This window comes from Nesoenas mayeri (genome assembly GCF_963082525.1).
Source record: "Nesoenas mayeri genome assembly, chromosome: 10".
Classification (NCBI taxonomy): Eukaryota; Metazoa; Chordata; class Aves; order Columbiformes; family Columbidae; genus Nesoenas; species Nesoenas mayeri.
In genome coordinates this window covers 8,074,565-8,092,219 of record NC_137560.1, presented here as the reverse complement: position 1 = coordinate 8,092,219, position 17,655 = coordinate 8,074,565, and the positions used below count along the sequence as shown (strand labels likewise).

Genomic DNA, 17,655 nt, shown 5'->3' with positions numbered 1-17,655 from the left:
GATATATGGCTTAACTGAACTGTAGTGTATACCAAATGTATGTGACTCATCCTAAAGCATTCTAGCATCGTAGTTAGCTCTCACCAGAGTTTGGATGCAATGCCACGAGTTTAAGAACATCTGTCTTCATTATAGAAGAAGTTGGATTCCATGGGTTCCAAGAGGCGAAGAGCAACCTCGCCTTCCAGCAGTGTCAGCGGAGGAGACTTTGATGACGGCCACCACTCCACAAATATACCAGGCCCAAGCAGAAAGAGGAGGAGACTTTCCAATCTCCCAACTGTAGATCCTGTTAGTATCTTCTTATTATGCACAACTTTGAGGCGGGGGGGGGATACTGTGTCCCTGTCTGGGAGGTGCTGGATTGTAAAATGGATGATCATATGTAGTACATATGCATTGGCCCTGAATCTGTTGCTGCCTTGCCTAAGCTTTGTTTAGGATCTCGTTCAGCTTTGGCTTGTTCTTGTCTCCCCAGTTTCATCTTTTTCTTTCCCGTTTTCCTGTTGCTGCTTTTCTTTTTTTTTGCTGATGATTTTAGCAGATGGAAGGATGTTGGAGAAAGAGCTGAAATCATAAGCTGCAGAAGTTGAGAGCTGTGTCTGAATAGCAAATTCAGAGAGAGCTAAGTGGGGAATGGCACAGGCAGTGATTGCTGAAGTGTATGTCTGTTATGCCTTTGAGTTAACAGTCTAATTTTAATTAATTGCAGGGCAGAAGAACCCCTGTCGTTTTAGATGTCTATAACTCAGAATTGTACTGAATTAATTTACATTTTAGGAGTTTTACTTAGAATTAGCATTGAAAGAAAGCTCCTTATGTTAAAAAAAAAAAGTAAAATTCTACAGTACCTGGCATACTTGTCAGGTATTGTTCTAATGTATGAGATCCACCAATTTCTACACACTTCTGCTTTAGAGCCTGCTGGTCATTGGCAACATTGTAAGCAGGCTTTGATTTGTTAATCTCCTTCAAATTTTCTCCTATTTCATTGCTTTATTGTTCTTGCATTTTAGATTGCTGTATGCCATGAACTTTACAACACCATCAGAGATTACAAAGATGAACAAGGCAGGCTCCTTTGTGAGCTTTTCATTAGGGCACCGAAGCGAAGGTAAGATCATAGTTATGGTTGTGGCTTGAAGCTGAGATTTAATCAGGAAGTAAGTGGATATTGAGGAATACTTCAGCATTAATAGCTATCAAAAATTTAAGCTGAATTTCTCGTAGTTTCACATGAGCGTCTGATCTGAGTATTTGATGCAATTATTCAATGAGACATGCTAACATTGGTGCCCAATTTCAGTCAAAGAAGGATATATTGAATTAATATAAAATGTTACCTGTGACACTTGCCTGAAACGTCTGTGTCTTTGACTATAAAATATTCCACATAAGGGTTGGAATGTAATACTAAGGGCATATCTTGGGGAGATTATTAGAAGTGACCCTTGAAAATGCAGTAAGTAGAGACTGAATTTTATCTTAAAATCAGAAATTTGAGGATGGCAGCAGAACATATAATAAAGTGAGCCTACAGATAGGCCACTGTCCTCATCCACTGCCCAGATGTTTTATTAACAGCTGTAACAAAAATGTACTGGAACTTTCTTTGTTCTATTTAGCCGTAGACGCATACAAACTTTAGTGCTGTGGCTTTGGTTTTACTTCTTGGAATACAATGCCTGTTTTTGTCATTGCAACAGAAATCAGCCAGATTATTATGAAGTGGTTTCTCAGCCAATTGATTTAATGAAAATCCAGCAAAAGCTAAAGATGGAGGAATATGATGATGTGAATGTGCTGACTGCTGATTTTCAGCTTCTTTTTAACAACGCCAAGGCTTACTATAAGGTGAGGAAAATACATATAAAGGCTCAGATTCATTATAAAAGTGGTAGAGATATGTTCAAATTCTTCCTTGGTTTGGCCAAAAAACTTCTGTTTAGCCTTTATTATTGGTAAGAGAACGGCATACATTGCAGTTATTTGCATATATTTCTGTAAGGTTGATCATGTCTTTGTAAGATGTTCTACTATAACAATTTTTCTGTTGAAAACTATAGAGTAATGTGAGGAAGGGTCTTCATGTAGTTTTCCAAAAGGAATAGAAAGCAAAAGTAAGATATGTAAACCGAGAAAAACATTCTTCTATCAAAGCCTTCCCATTTTAAAACCCACTGTATGTCACCAGAAAGATAACTTTTATTCCCAAAAGGAAGAGTTTATAAATAACAGCAAGCTTACAGTAGGAACGTTGAATCTTTCTCTTTCATTGTTGGCTTAATAATATGAAAAAAAGACCTGTTGATTATCATGGTCAGTGATGACAGATTGTAATGGTATGTAAAGATGTATTTCATCAAGAGTGAAACCCTCATGTCCATTCCACCACACTGGGTACATGCTTTATTTTAAATGGTAATGGTTTTTATTGCAGTTGCTGTAAGAAAGTGTGAAAAAAATGGATTAATCTCATTTAACGGAAGGCTATGCTAAATATATAAAACAGAACTTGTATGTAGTCACTGAGATGATATGGCAAAACTAAAACTGCTAATATTACCTCTCATATATCTTTGACTTTGGAGATGATCCAAATGACTGCTTTCTCAATAACCCAATCAGTGTAACCAGGTGACATTCAGAAAAGCAATGTTTATTTTGTTTTCATTTGTGTGTAGCTTTTTGAAAAATAATCAGATTAATGCATTTATACATTCTGGTTCCAGTAGGGAAAGTACAGAGATTACCAAATTCATTGTGTACTCCTGAAGCTTTGCAGGGCACTCGCCCATTAATGTTGGCTTTTTCATGGTTTCTATGTGAGGGAGGAGGACTTGGTGGCATGAAAAAAGGATTAGAGTTTTACAAAATGTGTGCTGCCTTTGTCTGCAGAATAATGGACTCAAAATTATGCCTGTATTCGTAAAAATCTTGCATGTAGAATAGAACTAGGTAGTCACCATTCTAGGATGAGGGAATGTTGATGTTTCCAGAGAAAGATGGAGCTATGAGCTGGAGGTGTGGCACACAAACATAACCTTATCTTTTTTCATCTTTTACCTTACCCACGCAGTTCTGATGATGCACATAAAACAGGGACAGCTGATTCATTGTCAAGGTCTTTATTGCAGCAGGTGTTTTATTTGCACTGCTAGATTAGAAACCTTTGTTTTTTTAGTATTTCTGTTCAAGTCTTGCATTTTTGAGCCTCCTACATTAATATGGAAGGAAGAAGGCTAGTGGAGCAGAATACACTTTAAATCTGTTTTTCATAATTAACACCTGGTCTAGTGTCTTGAGAATATTTAAGCCTGATAAGGTAAGTTTAAGAATAGTTCTCATGTTGGTTTCTCATTTGTATTACAAGCTGTTAGAGCTTGAGAGAGTGAAGTAAGAAGAATGTCATCAGCAGTAAAAAGGTGACGTGTCTGCAGGAATACCTGAAATAGAGGTTAAGTGACAGAGGAAAGGGAAAGAAAAATATGTAAGAGTGGAAAGGCCGTCTTTTTTTCTGGGTGATGTTCTTAAGGAACGATGTTAATAGGCACATACTTGTCTGCCACTACCAACTGTGTCTATGAAACTTAATTTGCTGACTAATGCTTCTGGATCTTCCAAAAAATATACCCAGGTGTGTATCTAGGTGGTAGCATCTTGTCAAGCTCTTTGGAATTTCACAGTTAGTGCTGAGTGTAAATCATTGCAGTGCTTTCAGATATACTGGCTCATTTATTGGCATTCTTGTTCTGTAGGAATTAATTTTCAAGTGCCATACAATGGCAGCCGTGTTGGCTTAAATCACATTTCTGTCTTACTGATATTTAGTCTGTTTAAGTATCAGTAGTGTTATGCTTCAACAAAACCTGGTGGTTTCTCCAGATTAATCTAATAAGCTTGTCCAGACCTCAACCCAAGTAATTTAATTGCTAAGTTTTCTGAAATATTTCAATGCTTTGGAATGATAGAGGTGTTATTTTCTAGTACTTATAGTAATTCTTAACATCTCTGTCAAAGAACGACTGAAGCGAGAGTTTCCCAGGTTTTCTGTTATTTATTTAATACATTAAATACCTTTCAACTAATAATTTGTAGATTTCCCACAGATAAGAATGATTTAAATTTGAGTAGAATGTCTGATTTGTTTTTGCAGCCTGATTCTCCTGAATATAAAGCTGCCTGCAAATTATGGGAGTTGTATTTGCGCACAAAAAATGAATTTGTTCAAAAAGGTGATGCTGAGGAGGAAGATGAAGATGAGGAAGGACATGACAATCAAGGCGCAAATTCTGAATTAGTAAGTGTGGGCATGACCACTGCAGTTGGAGGCGGCCGTGGCTCTGTGTGTCAACTGACTCTGAGAGGGACATTGGCCTCTGCGTGAAAAAGCATTAAGTCTTTCCCTAGTTACATTATAACCCAAAAGGTATTTCTTGTACGAGTTTATTAGTTAATAATTTCACAGCACTATATGTGTGTTTCACTTTTGTATAGCAAAAAAAAGAAATTATGAGGTTTTTTCATACGGAGAAAACGTGGTTCTAGTTTAGTTTAGTTGAAACTAATATGACATGTGCTTGGTATCATGCCAGCACTGAGACCTGCCAACTGCATGTCTGCTGGCAGCATTTTCCAGTGGGTCCCATTCAGGCAGTGCAGCTCTTCCTGCAGTGTTTTATAAGCCAGATGTGATGACAGGAAGTTTGGGCTGGTCTGGTTTTTGTGATGTTGGGATGCATGTTTTCACCAATGTTGACGACCAAGTCTGTCCTAACAATATGTAATGCTTGTCTGACAGTCCACCGTCTAAATGCGAAATTGAAGTTTTGTCATGTGCTTTCCCTAAATGCATAAACAATGTTGTTTTCAAAAGTTGCATCCGTGTTTTATAGCTGATTTTTTTTTTTTTCTGGTTTTGAAAAGTAAATTAATGCATTTCAGTGCAACTCGAACCACTCCACTGTGGCTGCTATTAACACTTCTTGTGATTTCATTTCTTACATTAGTCATCTCCAGGTTACCTGAAGGAAATTCTTGAACAGCTTCTTGAAGCTGTAGCTGTTGCCACAAACCCATCAGGACGCCTCATAAGTGAACTGTTTCAGAAACTTCCTTCTAAAGTGGTGGGTATTTTAATAATATTGGTTGTATTCCAAGTTGGAAACCTGGGAATTTATATAACTGATGTTATATGCTGTGATGGACACACTCAGTGTCTCATCAGTGGCAAACTCCAGCTGCTTTTAGAGCTTCCCTCCTTTGCTCTGACCAACTCATTCCCAGCCCTTCATTGCAGATTAGGGCTTGCCCTGTTCTGCCAGTTTTGTTAACAGTTTTTTTTTTGTGTGTGGAGTTTTTGGTCTTTTAAAATATGTCTGATTTCACTGTTCTGTTTTAGGGTGTGGTGTAACAAGTTTAACCAGCAAAATTAATACTCTGAAGACCATCACCACGTATTTGGCTTTCAGACAGAACTGTTCCTTTATGTCAATTTATTGATGAATTCTAATTCCTTGTATCTGCCTTATGATCTGGCTTGCCCAAATTAAAGCCTAGTGCTATGTTTATGAAGCTTGCGCTGTTCTTATCTGCAATTAATTTAGTAGCTCATTTTATGAGGTATTGGAACAATAGCTTTGTGACTGTTTATAGTAATGTATACATTACTTTTGTTTTCCAGCAATATCCAGATTATTATGCGATAATAAAGGAGCCCATAGATCTTAAAACTATTGCCCAAAGGATACAGGTACAGTATGAGTATATGTTGTAGTATAGACTTATTTAACAGTAAGCATTCTAAAGTTATTAGAAGCCGGGATTTATGGTGGTAGGAAAGGCAATGTGTTTTTCCCTGCTACTTAAAAATCTGAACACTCTGCTGGTTTAGTGGCCTGTCCTGGGTTAATGCTGGAGAAGTAGCTGTGTAACCTCATTTAGGTGTTCCTGCTCCAGCAGGAGGATTGGACTAGGTGATCTTTCGAGGTCCCTTCCAATCCCTGTCATTCTGTGATTCTGTGATTGTAGACTGTGATGTGCTGGCACTGAGCTTGAAGATCTTGGGTTCCTTGCTGGTTAATGCTTTAAAGTAGTTCCTTGGCAAGTACTGCTGGTGTAAAACATTGAGGTTTTGAAGCTTGGTCCTGCATTATCACCTACTTTTGTTCTGGTGCTGTAAATAGATGTTTTGTACTGATGCATTTTTCATCTTGCGCCTCCAGTAATTTGAAATGTTCTGTTATTCTAGCTTTTTGTATAATAGCGAGGGATAGCACTCAAATTAATAGAGCTACAGAATAAAGTTAAAATAACATTTTGTCAGAACCCTTCAAAATGAAGATAATCTGCTGTGCTAAGTATTTTTTTCAGTCTTTTACTTAGCGTTCGTTAACTTTATAAGGACTTAGAACTTATGTTTGTTTCTTTTTTATTGCTGACTTTTTCCAAATACTTACCTGTTCTCCTCATAAATATGTTCTTGTTTTTCTATAAATGTTCCCTTTATTCTATATGAATTCCCTTTGCTTTTCACTATTCACTTAGTTCTTGTGCTATCTGAAGGCTGCCACCTTAACCAGTTCTGTTTTTTGTTGTACAGAATGGAACTTATAAAAGCATTCATGCAATGGCCAAGGATATAGATCTTCTGGCAAAGAATGCCAAAACCTACAATGAGCCTGGATCACAAGTATTCAAGGTTAGTTTCAGTTGTTCATAGTTTGGTTTGAGCTCAGATTTTCTTTACTACTTTCTGTGCCAATTGATCGTTAAATGAATCTAGGGCATGAGGCCCTAAAGACTCTTCACATTTCTAAAAAAATACCTATTAGTGGCTTTTTCATATTGTTTTTAGTATGATTGGGGTATATGTAATTTTTTCTTGAGTTATATGATTTTTCCAATTAAATTTTATCTCAGGATATGAATTACATGACTTCTTTGGAGGCATGAAGGATCCTTGTGATTGAAGTTGAAATGGCTGAAACTACAGGTTCAAGTGACAGGGGTAGTACTCAGCTGTTATCTCTTTCCAGATGGCAGAAACTGCTTGTGGTTTTCATCATAAGCTTGAAAACTGGAGTCATGCCTTCTTTGCATAGTTTTTGAAGATCCTTTTAGTTGTATTTTTGTGACCAAGTTGCACCTGCTGTCTTTTTCATACTTAGTGCACTAACATTTTGTGTACAAATTACCATGTTACTGTTTCCAGCTACTCTGGAATTAAGAGAATTTCAGTGGTAAATTATTCCTTTATGTGCTCAGTATTTTAAGGCCTTCGTAGTAAGAAACCTTGTATATGTATGATGTTATTATGTAAGTGGTTCTTGGACTTCTCCAATTGCACTTCTGTTGGGATTGTAGTTTCAGTTTCTAGTAACACTACTCACACTTGTATCCTCACTCCAAACTTGTAATCTCTATTTTGTGAACTGCTGAGTATCAAGTCCACGGGTATAGAATGAGTGAGAGCAAGCATTGTGAAACTCAGTAATTGTAGTAACTTTTTGATTGCAAAGTCACAGAAACTCATTGGCCTGTTCAGCTGGAAATGGTATTTGTGTATATTTGCAAATTGTAGGTAGCTTGAAGCTACTCAGCTATTCTGCTCAGTTTTTACAGGCCACAGTGCGTGTATTTCAGACAGCGTATTTCTGTGCTTCATTTCTGATGCAAAATTGTTTGATATCAAAATGTAAAAGCTGCTTCATTTTTGGTTTAGATTTTTAGATAGGTGGATATACCTGCTGAGTATAACATTCTTCACTTTCAACATTAAACAAAAATTCTTTTAATTGACAGGATGCAAATGCAATTAAAAAAATATTTAATATGAAAAAGGCTGAAATTGAACACAGTGAGTTGGCCAAGTCAAGTCTCCGAATCAGGTACTGAAAGTAGAATTCTTCTTATAATCTCATATAAAAATCTCTATAGACGTCCCCTTAATTTTGCTGTGGGAAATAATTGCTTGAAAACTTAGTTTATTGTTGTTTTATAAGTTATAAATTGTAAAATAGTGTTTGGAAGGAAACTTTTAATTTAAATACTTCTGTGGTGAAATATTTCATTGTGAAAAACTGTCAGTGCATTTTTTATAACTTAAGCTATAGCCAACTTCCACCATCTGTTTAATCTGTTTAAAAGTCAATAACAGAAAAGGACTAGTGAGGAACAAGGTGCATTGTTGTCCTTTACCAAAAATGCTGGATAGATATCCTTGAACCTTGTTAAGAGCTGAAACATAAGAGCTCAGAGTTAATTAGGTAGGGGCAGAAACATAGGAACAAAACCTCAGGCAGAAGGTATTTAGAGGGAAGTGCACATTATATAAACTCTTGCTCAAAAACCGATTTCTAGCTATGAAAAGAGGCACAGGGCACTGGAGATCTGAACTTTTTAATCAGTGAAATACAGATTTAGTCTTGAACAGGCAGGTATAAAACACTGTTGATAGCTCTCCTTGTTTGATGGAATTATTTTATTTAGGAAACATCATTTTCTTCCTGTGAAAAATCCATGGTGTACAGAGAAGTGATGTGGTCATTTTAGATGTTTCTTATCTGAAATGCTATTAGACTTATTCTCATATAAACCTTTTACTTGTGAGTAGCACTCTAAAGTAGGTTTAGGTGTTATTTGCCAGTAGAACCGTGTCATTTATCTAAAAAAGTAGAGCAACATATTGCAAGTCACCCAAGGAGTTAGCAAACTTTTTACAAGGTGAACTCTTTTTATGTATTTGAGCTGTTTAGTGGAATTTGAAGCTGGAAAATAACTGCTGTCATTTCCTGCAAAGGTTTGTATGCTACAGCTGAAAACATTAACACTCACTTTACTGAAAGGCAGTTAAAATGTTTTTGTTGTCTGAAAAATGTGTAGATGGTGTCGGTTTTAAAAGTGTTGCCTAGGATTATTATGTGTGAAAGAAATGGAAGTTACCTGATTTTTTACTATTTGATGCCTTGAGATATTGGACATACAGTGTTTTTTTCTGGTTCATTTGTTCAGTGTCAGTGTGCTTCCCATGTTTTGGTGCATTGTTGTTGAGCACTTAAAAAATAAAGGCAAAAACAGTGTTAGGGAGTAATTCCTGACACATAGTTTAATACTTTTCCTTTTTAAAAGTGTGTGTAGTGCCAGAAGACTTTGATTCTACAGCCACTGAGTGTACATATTTGTTTGCAGTAACTAGAATTACATATAGGCATTGAAGTTTTATATTTAAATCGCAACTTTTATTTTTCTCAGTGTCTTGGCCATTGGTGAAGCTCGGGATGTCACATGTGTGTCATGTTTAATTTGAGGCTTAACCGTTTTTCTCCAAAATAAAGCTGTTTGCATAAGAAGGGATGACAGATAAATCACACTGATATTTGTTAGTTGAATTCCTCTCTTGCACTGCCAACCCATTTCCACTTCTCAGCTATTTTATTCTAGATGTTCTCTCATGTACTGTGTTCTCAACAGACCTGCAAATCCTGAAGTAATCTGAATGTCAGGATAATTGACAGCTCCCTTCTTTGTTTCTCTAACTTGCAAAAAAAATTATAATGCTTGAAGCAGGCTCCAATAATATTGGGCTGAATGCAAAAAAATGAGGTGAGAGAAAAGTATCATGAAAACCAAGCCTTTCACCTGCTGTTCTGCATTTCACTGGTTCTTTTTTATTGAACCATTGTTCTTTTTTTTTGTTTCTTTCTGCTGAATTTGCATCACAGAATCATTATTTTTTATTTAATGTCCTAACTGCTTAGCTGTCTCAAAGCAGGGTCTCCTTTACCTGTTGCTGATTTTGTTAAAATACCCCCATAAGTTCATTTAAAGTTAATTTACTGTATTTTTATTCTGAATTTACATCTCTTTGTCATTGGTGCATCAGGCTCAAATCCATCACAATGCTACTAACCTAAGTTCTACAGACATGTTGCTGCTGTGCCCAAAATCACGCTTTTCAATGGCAGAGTTTGTTGTATCCTTTGTCCTACTAAATTGCTCTTTGTTGGTGCATTTAACTGTCCTCCCTTAAATGAAGTGGCAAAATAAAGTTGCTTGACAATACGTTCTGTCAAGCAACTTGACAGTGATTTTGTTAATATTGATAAGACACGGTTGGATCTGTACGATGAGCTTTACCTGGATGCTGAGGAACGTTTTGTTGCCTGCTTTCACTGCTGTTGTAGGCTGAGCTGTGTGTGTAGCTATTAATCCTCAACCTGGATGTTACCTTCCTCTGACTTCATAAACAAAATCGATATTAATGCTGGGGCACTAAATGAATCTTAGTATTACTTTACTTCTAGCTTTAAAGCATTTTATATCTGTCTCTGAACTTTTTGGCTGCTCTGTCAAAGTAGTTCTGTAAAAAGCTTTATCCTTGCTGCGTCTTTCCTTGGGTCTAAGGTGGGCCTCTTTTTTTCCCCTTTCCTTGGCTTGGCTCTTCTGCCTTTAGGACTCCATCAAATTTGACTACTTCCAAGCTGACAGGTCCTTCCTCACAGGGTAAAGGCAGTGTTGGTGATGAGAGAAATTCTTCTAACAAATATTACCGGTAAGTAAAACTGTGGAGTTGGAGGAAAAGCTGGGTTGTCATCATATGGAAAAACTATTTTGTTTTTAATTGAGAATGCTCTTCAGTATTGACTCAAATACTTTTGAGATTCAAATATATTACAGTCAAATATCAAGTATGATTAATAAGTTACTTTGCTGTAATTACTCTTCCATGTTTGATTTTATATTTAACGTTTCAAAGCACCTGTCATGAAATACTCTATATGCAATTATTTTCTTAGAAATTATCTGAAGAACAGTATGTTAAACTTCATTATGTCATAGAGCAGGTGAAAAATAACATGGAAATGTGTTGTAAACCTAGAAAAGCCATATTTTGAGACTAAAAAGAAATGACAAGTAGGACTAAATAATTAAGAGATGGGTGATGGAAACCAGTGGAGCCTGTAAAAGGAAAGTATTGCATTTGGGATGCATTTATGGCAGACTTGCTGGGTAGACAGGATCACTGGAGGCTTTCTGGTTTGTTCCTCCATCCATCACTTGAGAATTTTGGTTACAGCAGGGGTCTCATGTCTCCAGTCTGTGGGTTACTGTGTGGAAGCAGTGCTGTTGGCTGATTCCCTGCCCACGTGGTCCGAATGCACGGCTCGGCACCACAGCTGCCAGGGTCTCTGAGGGACTGAGCATTTGTACCGAGTTGGTGGCATTTCAAGCAACCCGTCTGCTTCTTCCAGTTTCAGTCACTCCCGCAGGGCAAGGCTGAGCCCATTGCTAAAGGTGCCTAAAGAGCCAACCTAGCGAAAAAGCAGATTGTCAGGTGTAGCCTATGGCGCAGATATGAAATCCTGTGCCCCAGGTTTGGGACCAAAGGGAGGAAGAGAGGGATGTTGAAGAAGTCTTTGTGGACGCTGATTAACTCCCAACTAGAAAGCAGAGGAAGCTGCTTCACACACAGGCATTGTGTGTACTGAAAATGCCTCACGTGTGTTTGGGAAATGGGGGAAGATATAGCCTTTACAGCTTGCAGCATACTCAGTTCCTTTCTGTATATGAATCCCTGAAAAACAGGATCAATTAACAAAGTTATTAATTGGGAAAGACTTGTTGTCATCCCTCCTTTCCCCCAGTAATTCAAATAGTCAAGTGTTCAAAACAGGACAGAAGATAGCTAGCTTGAGCTCTAGCTTTCTGATTGTGTGACCAGTTTTTCGGTTGGAAGGACACCTCTTAAAATAGAGGCAAACTCATGGGTTGTTAACGGTTTTGCTTGTTAAGGGCTCCAGTCTTGTCTTGCACAGTCATGTCTGTGTTGCTGATAATGTAGGCAGCTCTCATGAGCTTCACTTGTTTACTGATGTGCTCTTGGTGACTGTTAATGGTTAACATGATAACCCTTTTTTTTCTTTTTTTTTTTTTTTTTTCAATTTTACACTTTTTCTCTTTGTAGTAACAAAAGATCAGCCCAAGGGGATCGTTTATCAGCAATAACCATGGCACTGCAATATGGATCAGAAAGTGATGAAGATGCAGCTTTGGCTGGTAGGAACTGAAATGCAGTTTCTCATTTTATTTTCTTTAATAAATATGTCTGCTAAAGCAGAACTGTACAGCTCCTGATAGATTAAATTATCTTTATTTCAAATATATTTTGCAGTGTTTCCAAACTCAGGATGTAATTGTGTTAAATCGAATCCCTCTTTGCTCTAAGTACAAATTTATAAAGGTACAGCTGGTAAGACAGGGTAGGCCAAACCTGCTTGCATGTTTTTGATTTAGTGTGTGAGTTTCCAAGTACACTTATCCGAGTTTTAGGGTACTGCGCTTGTTTTTATTCCTTCTGATATGAAACAGAAGAGGAGGCACTGGATAAGACACTGGGTGCTCCTTGCAGTAAGAGAGATTTACAGTGCTGCAATTGTTTGAGAGAAATCTCCCTCACGCTGGCTCGTTCTCTCTGGTGCCATTGGTACTTACTAGGTTTTATTTCTTTAGGGTGAAGATAATCTACATGAGGTATAAGGATAGATAAATGTTAGACCTTAATTTAGAAATATCTGGTCTAGCCTTGTGGTAATGCAGCGCTGCATGCAGGTTTATGTTCAAACAAAAGCACACACAGAAAGGCATGCCTTCATACAGCATCCTTAGTGTCAGAATAAGTGTGCTTTAGCATTACACTATAAGCATGTATGCTATAGTATATGCATTGTGTCAGATATTTCAGTGTTGATAGTAAATAGTTGATAGGTTGTCTTTTAAGTTAGTCTGCCTTCATAGTTACATTCTCAGTAACTTCTTTGCATTCATCTCAGAGCAGGTTTCCAAAATGTTTTTGTACATATACCATTGTTTTATTTTTTCTTTACATTATTTCTGCATTGATGTGAAATGATGCATCTCTTCCATATGTATTTTTGTGGTATTTATTTCACACCTGATAACTGAATTGTACTCACCACTGTTTTCCAGTGGATGGATATGCTGTAGAATTTTCTCGGATCATCTTAGATTTTGCTGCAAGCAAAAGCATTTTTCTTCCCGATTAGCCCAGAGGTTCAGTTGTTGCTTTAGAGCAGCTGCTTTCTGGGAGGCGTGAGGAGTATTTATTAGCTTGGTTCAGTGCGATTGTTAGCTGCCATTTTTGCAAATTGTAATTCTGTAAACACGGATAGCTTTTATGTCTTTGTGATATAAATTCTTGAAGTGATTCAACAGCTTTCAGGTGCCACCTTTACAATGGACATTATTGTAATTTTCATGGGGCCTTGTGTATGCATCTGAGATTTTTGTCTTGCTGCTGTTGGAGCTCTCCTGCCTGTATTGCATTCACTTAAGAGGCAATGTCAGGTTTTTTTTGGCAGACCTGTGTTACTCTTAAGATTTTCTGTCCATCCAACATAGTACTTGGACATCCCTGTGCTCTCAGTCTCTGGATGAAAAGGATTTTTATTTAAACCAAGTGGTCTTTTTATTAGTTGCTCTGGTGTTCCATCTTTTTTCCTTCCTCTAGTGCTCATTAAAATAAATGGGAACTCGGCTGCATGACTGAACATTAAGACAACTTTCTCCTTCTTGATACAGAGAATGGAATCTTTATGACCTGCTTTTGTTGTAGCAGTTGCCTAAGCAATGAACAATATCTGTTTCCAACTTGGAGTTTATCCTCACAGTTTCAGAGAAGGTGTCATGGTGTGATGGAGCTTGTGGAAGATTTCCAGCCCAAATGTACTGGGACATGAGCAGCTGCTGCGGCTCCCTTGCTCCTCGTTATAAATCTGTAAAGGCAGGCATAGTTGGTCATTATGTATTACTTACAAATAAGCGTTTCATTTTGTAAACAAAGCTATTTTATTATAATTTCATTTAGAAATGTTTCAGGAGTGGATGCTGCTTTTGCTTTTACTGGCATCTGTCTTCAGTCAGCCTTTGAGCATTCATTGACATTTAGGTGCTTTGGGACTACAAAAGAGATGGTGTTTAAAGCAAATCACTCACTGAGTAAAGACTAATTTTCTTTCGCATACATTCAAATACTCTTTTCACTCTCTGCACTTTTTCTGCCTTGTCATTGAGTAAGAGTACATGTGTATGACACACGCGTTTATATCTGATACTAAAGCTCAGTTCCAGTGGTAAATTAGATGGCTGCCTCCTTTTGCAGCAAAGTCAATTTAATATCACTCTGTTATGAAGCTGTCTCTTCATTAGGAAACTGTGACTGTGGTATGGAACAAACAGCAGGAAATACATTTTCTTTGGGACCATTGAATGGAGTATGTTTTGTGGTTATGGTTTACTGTGATGATGCTTTTTTTTCCTGTATCTGCTAACTGCAGTTGTGGTAACAGCTGCATGAAGGGGGAATAACTGCCTGGTACTCTCCACTGCCAGCCTGTGCTTGGGGGGCATACGGGACCTGGTGCTACTGCATATTAAAGAATCTGCAGTCTTGCATTAGATTGTTTGTTCCATAGAAAATTGATTTTTCTGTCTTCTGATCTGAATAATACATTCTTCAGTTAAGATAACAGGTTTCATATTAGGAGAACACTGTCATTTTCTGAATATGTAAGAATACTTAATGTTTGACACATCACTTGTAAAGAACATACACATCATAATGACAATATTTACAACTGTATTACAATATTTTGTAAACACTTTCCTTGTGGTACCTGTTTACTTTACTCAGATTTTTATTTTAGGGAATGCCTTGTTCTACTTTTAATACAAAGGAAGTATATTTATTATTTAAGGTATTGAACTGCTTTGTTGCCGACTTCCATATGTCAGAGAACAGCAGATACTTGACTAGTTTCTCTTTTTTTTTCTTTCATAAAAACAAGTTCTGCTTTTTCTACTCTGTTTCTTGTTTTTTTATGGAGCACTCAAAACTGAACTATTTTAGTAAACAAACTGAATTGAACTGTTTGAGTAAACAAAGCCAAACCCAGTATTTTGCTGTATGTTCTACTTTGGAAACTTACTTTACCTGATAGCATTCTCTTAGCTGTCAGCATTTATCTCCATGTGTTAGTTACAGGAGAACACAGTGCGACCTCCAGTCTTTCTACCTTATTCTGTCCAGCTCTTGCTTTGCTGGCTACTGTGTAGTAGGTGCTAGGCCGTTAGGTGATGCTGATTGGCATACAGATACATAATTAGGATAATTTTTAGTGTCTTCCCTGAACCAGTAATGAGAATCTTTGCTATATGTTTGCACATCCTCTGAGGTCTGCTTGTATTCTAGCTTGCATCTCGCTTGGCTGGTAGGTCCCATGTGTCATACGCTCGCGTAGGACTACAGCATCAGACTGCAGAGGAAAAACGATAGTACTATGTTGTTATGCAGTGTCCCCTGGCTTGGTCAGCATGTCAATATGTCTTTACTGAATTTGGATAGAAAGCTTGAAACATTGCCAGCCTCTGCTGAGCAGTAATGAAAATGCCAGCTGGAAACTTGGCATGAGCATTAGGGAACTGTCTTCTGTGTAACTGAATTACCCAGGGTGTCATCTGCCAAACTTTACTTCAAACTTTGAGAAGAGGGGGAAAAAAGAGTCAATAATTTAACTCTAGCATGTGCAAAACCACATAGATTTTGTGTTATGCCTGTCGGCAATGTACAAATTACACTGTTGGTGTTACTGAGGAGCATTGAAGGTTGGCCATTTATCGCTTCCCACCCTGTATTTCCCCTACTGGTGTGTTTTCATTCCTTTTGTGCTTCTGTTGCTCATGTAATGTTTCTCCTCATTTTACCAGCAGTAAATGTTAGTTCTTCATATCTTTTTTTCCATTCATCCTAATCCTGAGACATAATACATGCTTCATATAACCAGAAAAGTTTGCTATAAAATTTATAAACACTTTAATATGAAATGTTAATGGGAATCGTATAATCATTCTAAAATATTTATTTCTCTTTCATTTAGCTGCAGATATTGTAGGTGCACCTTCAGGCCTTAGTGTCAGGCTTTTTCTGCTGAACTTCACAATTTTTGAACTGAGCTGTGATTAATTTGGTCTAAAGGATTATAGGAGTTCTGAAGTCACCTTTTTGATATATGTGCAAAAACTAATTTTTAATTTGGCCATTTTGCTTAACTGACTAGGCATCTTTGAAAATTCCAGATATGATTTGTCAATTTTTATTCTCATAGTGAGTCCTTGTCAGATAGCAGAATGGCAGTAGTTCAATATACAAATGTATTTGGCACAAATACTAGTATTAATGGTTGGGTAGGTAAATAAGGATGTAGCCGTTGCGTAGGTGGCGTGTGGTTGAATAGTCCTGTTACGTAGTCTCATATGTGAACATCTCTCAGCACTTGTGTGTGGCAAGGCGGTATTACCACTGGCAGAACTCAAGTCTTGTCTGATGAGAGAGATTGCAATACCTGGATAAAGTGCTTTTTTGTCAGCTTGAGGCTCATAAGATATATTCGTGATGTCTTGTCCTGAGGTATAAATCTGACTGCCAGAGAGTGGCTGAACACCCTCGACCGAGGGACTGCCTTTTCTTCTGATTTAGATCTTTGTCCATTTGAAGTCAACCAAAAAACCCACTGTGAGTTGTCCTGCTGAGTTTCCCATTTTTCTTTTCTCTCTATGCAGCTGCTGCTCGTTATGAAGAGGGAGAATCTGAAGCTGAGAGCATTACATCCTTCATGGACACTTCTAATCCTCTATATCAGCTTTATGACACAGTTAGAAGTTGCCGAAATAATCAGGGCCAGCTCATATCTGAACCCTTTTTCCACTTGCCCTCCAAGAAAAAGTATCCTGATTATTATCAGCAAATTAAATCGCCTATTTCCTTGCAGCAGATCAGGTAAGAAAACAGAATGCAAACTACATCTGGTGGGAAACTATTCAAGGGTTTCTTTTATTTCCAGAATCTGATCTTGTGGTCAAGTTCTCGATACCTAATGCAGTGTATAGCATCTTTCCTCTGTGTTGGGTTGCTTCTTGTTCCAACTCAGTCCACATCAGTCTTTTGATCATCTTTTATAGACGGTTGCTATTTGGTTTATTCTCCATGGACTTTCCTTTGTAATGTGCCTGAAAGATTCCAATGTGAATAAATCTGCAGGCTAGGTGGGCAGCAGAGAGGAAAGCTTCTGAAGAACCCCCTGTTGTTCTCTTTCCTTGACCATTTTTTAAATTAATAGTCTTCAGCAATGTGAATTGTAGATATGTGCAATTACGTTTCTTTTGTCTTGGTCACAGTATAACTGTGCAGAATAATTATTGTCATTCATGATGTATCTAATCTGGGCTGAAGTACCAAAGCAGTACACTATTTATAAATGTTTGAGCCATGGAAGGTTCATCAACTGGCAGAGCGCAGTTGTTGGATTAAAAACCTGAGTAAAAAGAAGCGAGCAATAGCTTTCTTTGGTGGTCCAAGGTAAGCTAATGTGATGGGTCCTGAGTGCATTAATAGAGCTCAGTGGCACTGCCCAGTCTCAACTGGGGCTCCAGTCCCTGCCTGGCCTGCACTGCAGAGTCCTCAGCTCCTGGGGAGGGGGGGTTTAATCTGTCACGGGGTGTTTTGCATGTGCTAGGGAACAAGTGTGGAGCTGCCACGCTGCTTATCTATCCATCAGTGGCTATAAAGCATTTTTTCTTATG

General features: G+C 37.7%; 1 protein-coding gene across 8 annotated transcripts in view; it reads left to right on the top strand.

The window, feature by feature from the left end:
* Window positions 1–17,655, top strand: part of PBRM1 (polybromo 1) — a 64,873-nt gene that overhangs the window by 3,821 nt on the left and 43,397 nt on the right. For 4 of the 8 annotated variants that reach the window (XM_080350328.1, XM_080350330.1, XM_080350327.1 and 1 more), the window contains exons 2-11: window positions 136–291; window positions 1,017–1,114; window positions 1,707–1,854; window positions 4,157–4,300; window positions 5,010–5,126; window positions 5,684–5,752; window positions 6,602–6,700; window positions 7,804–7,889; window positions 11,966–12,057; window positions 16,636–16,852. In XM_080350328.1, coding sequence (XP_080206454.1) covers window positions 151–291; window positions 1,017–1,114; window positions 1,707–1,854; window positions 4,157–4,300; window positions 5,010–5,126; window positions 5,684–5,752; window positions 6,602–6,700; window positions 7,804–7,889; window positions 11,966–12,057; window positions 16,636–16,852 — 1,211 coding nt within the window. In that variant the 5' untranslated portion in view covers window positions 136–150. Of the gene's footprint in view, window positions 1–135; window positions 292–1,016; window positions 1,115–1,706; window positions 1,855–4,156; window positions 4,301–5,009; window positions 5,127–5,683; window positions 5,753–6,601; window positions 6,701–7,803; window positions 7,890–10,453; window positions 10,553–11,965; window positions 12,058–16,635; window positions 16,853–17,655 lie in introns of all 8 variants that reach the window. The other 4 variants (XM_080350332.1, XM_080350334.1, XM_080350333.1 and 1 more) reach the window with 2 other exon arrangements.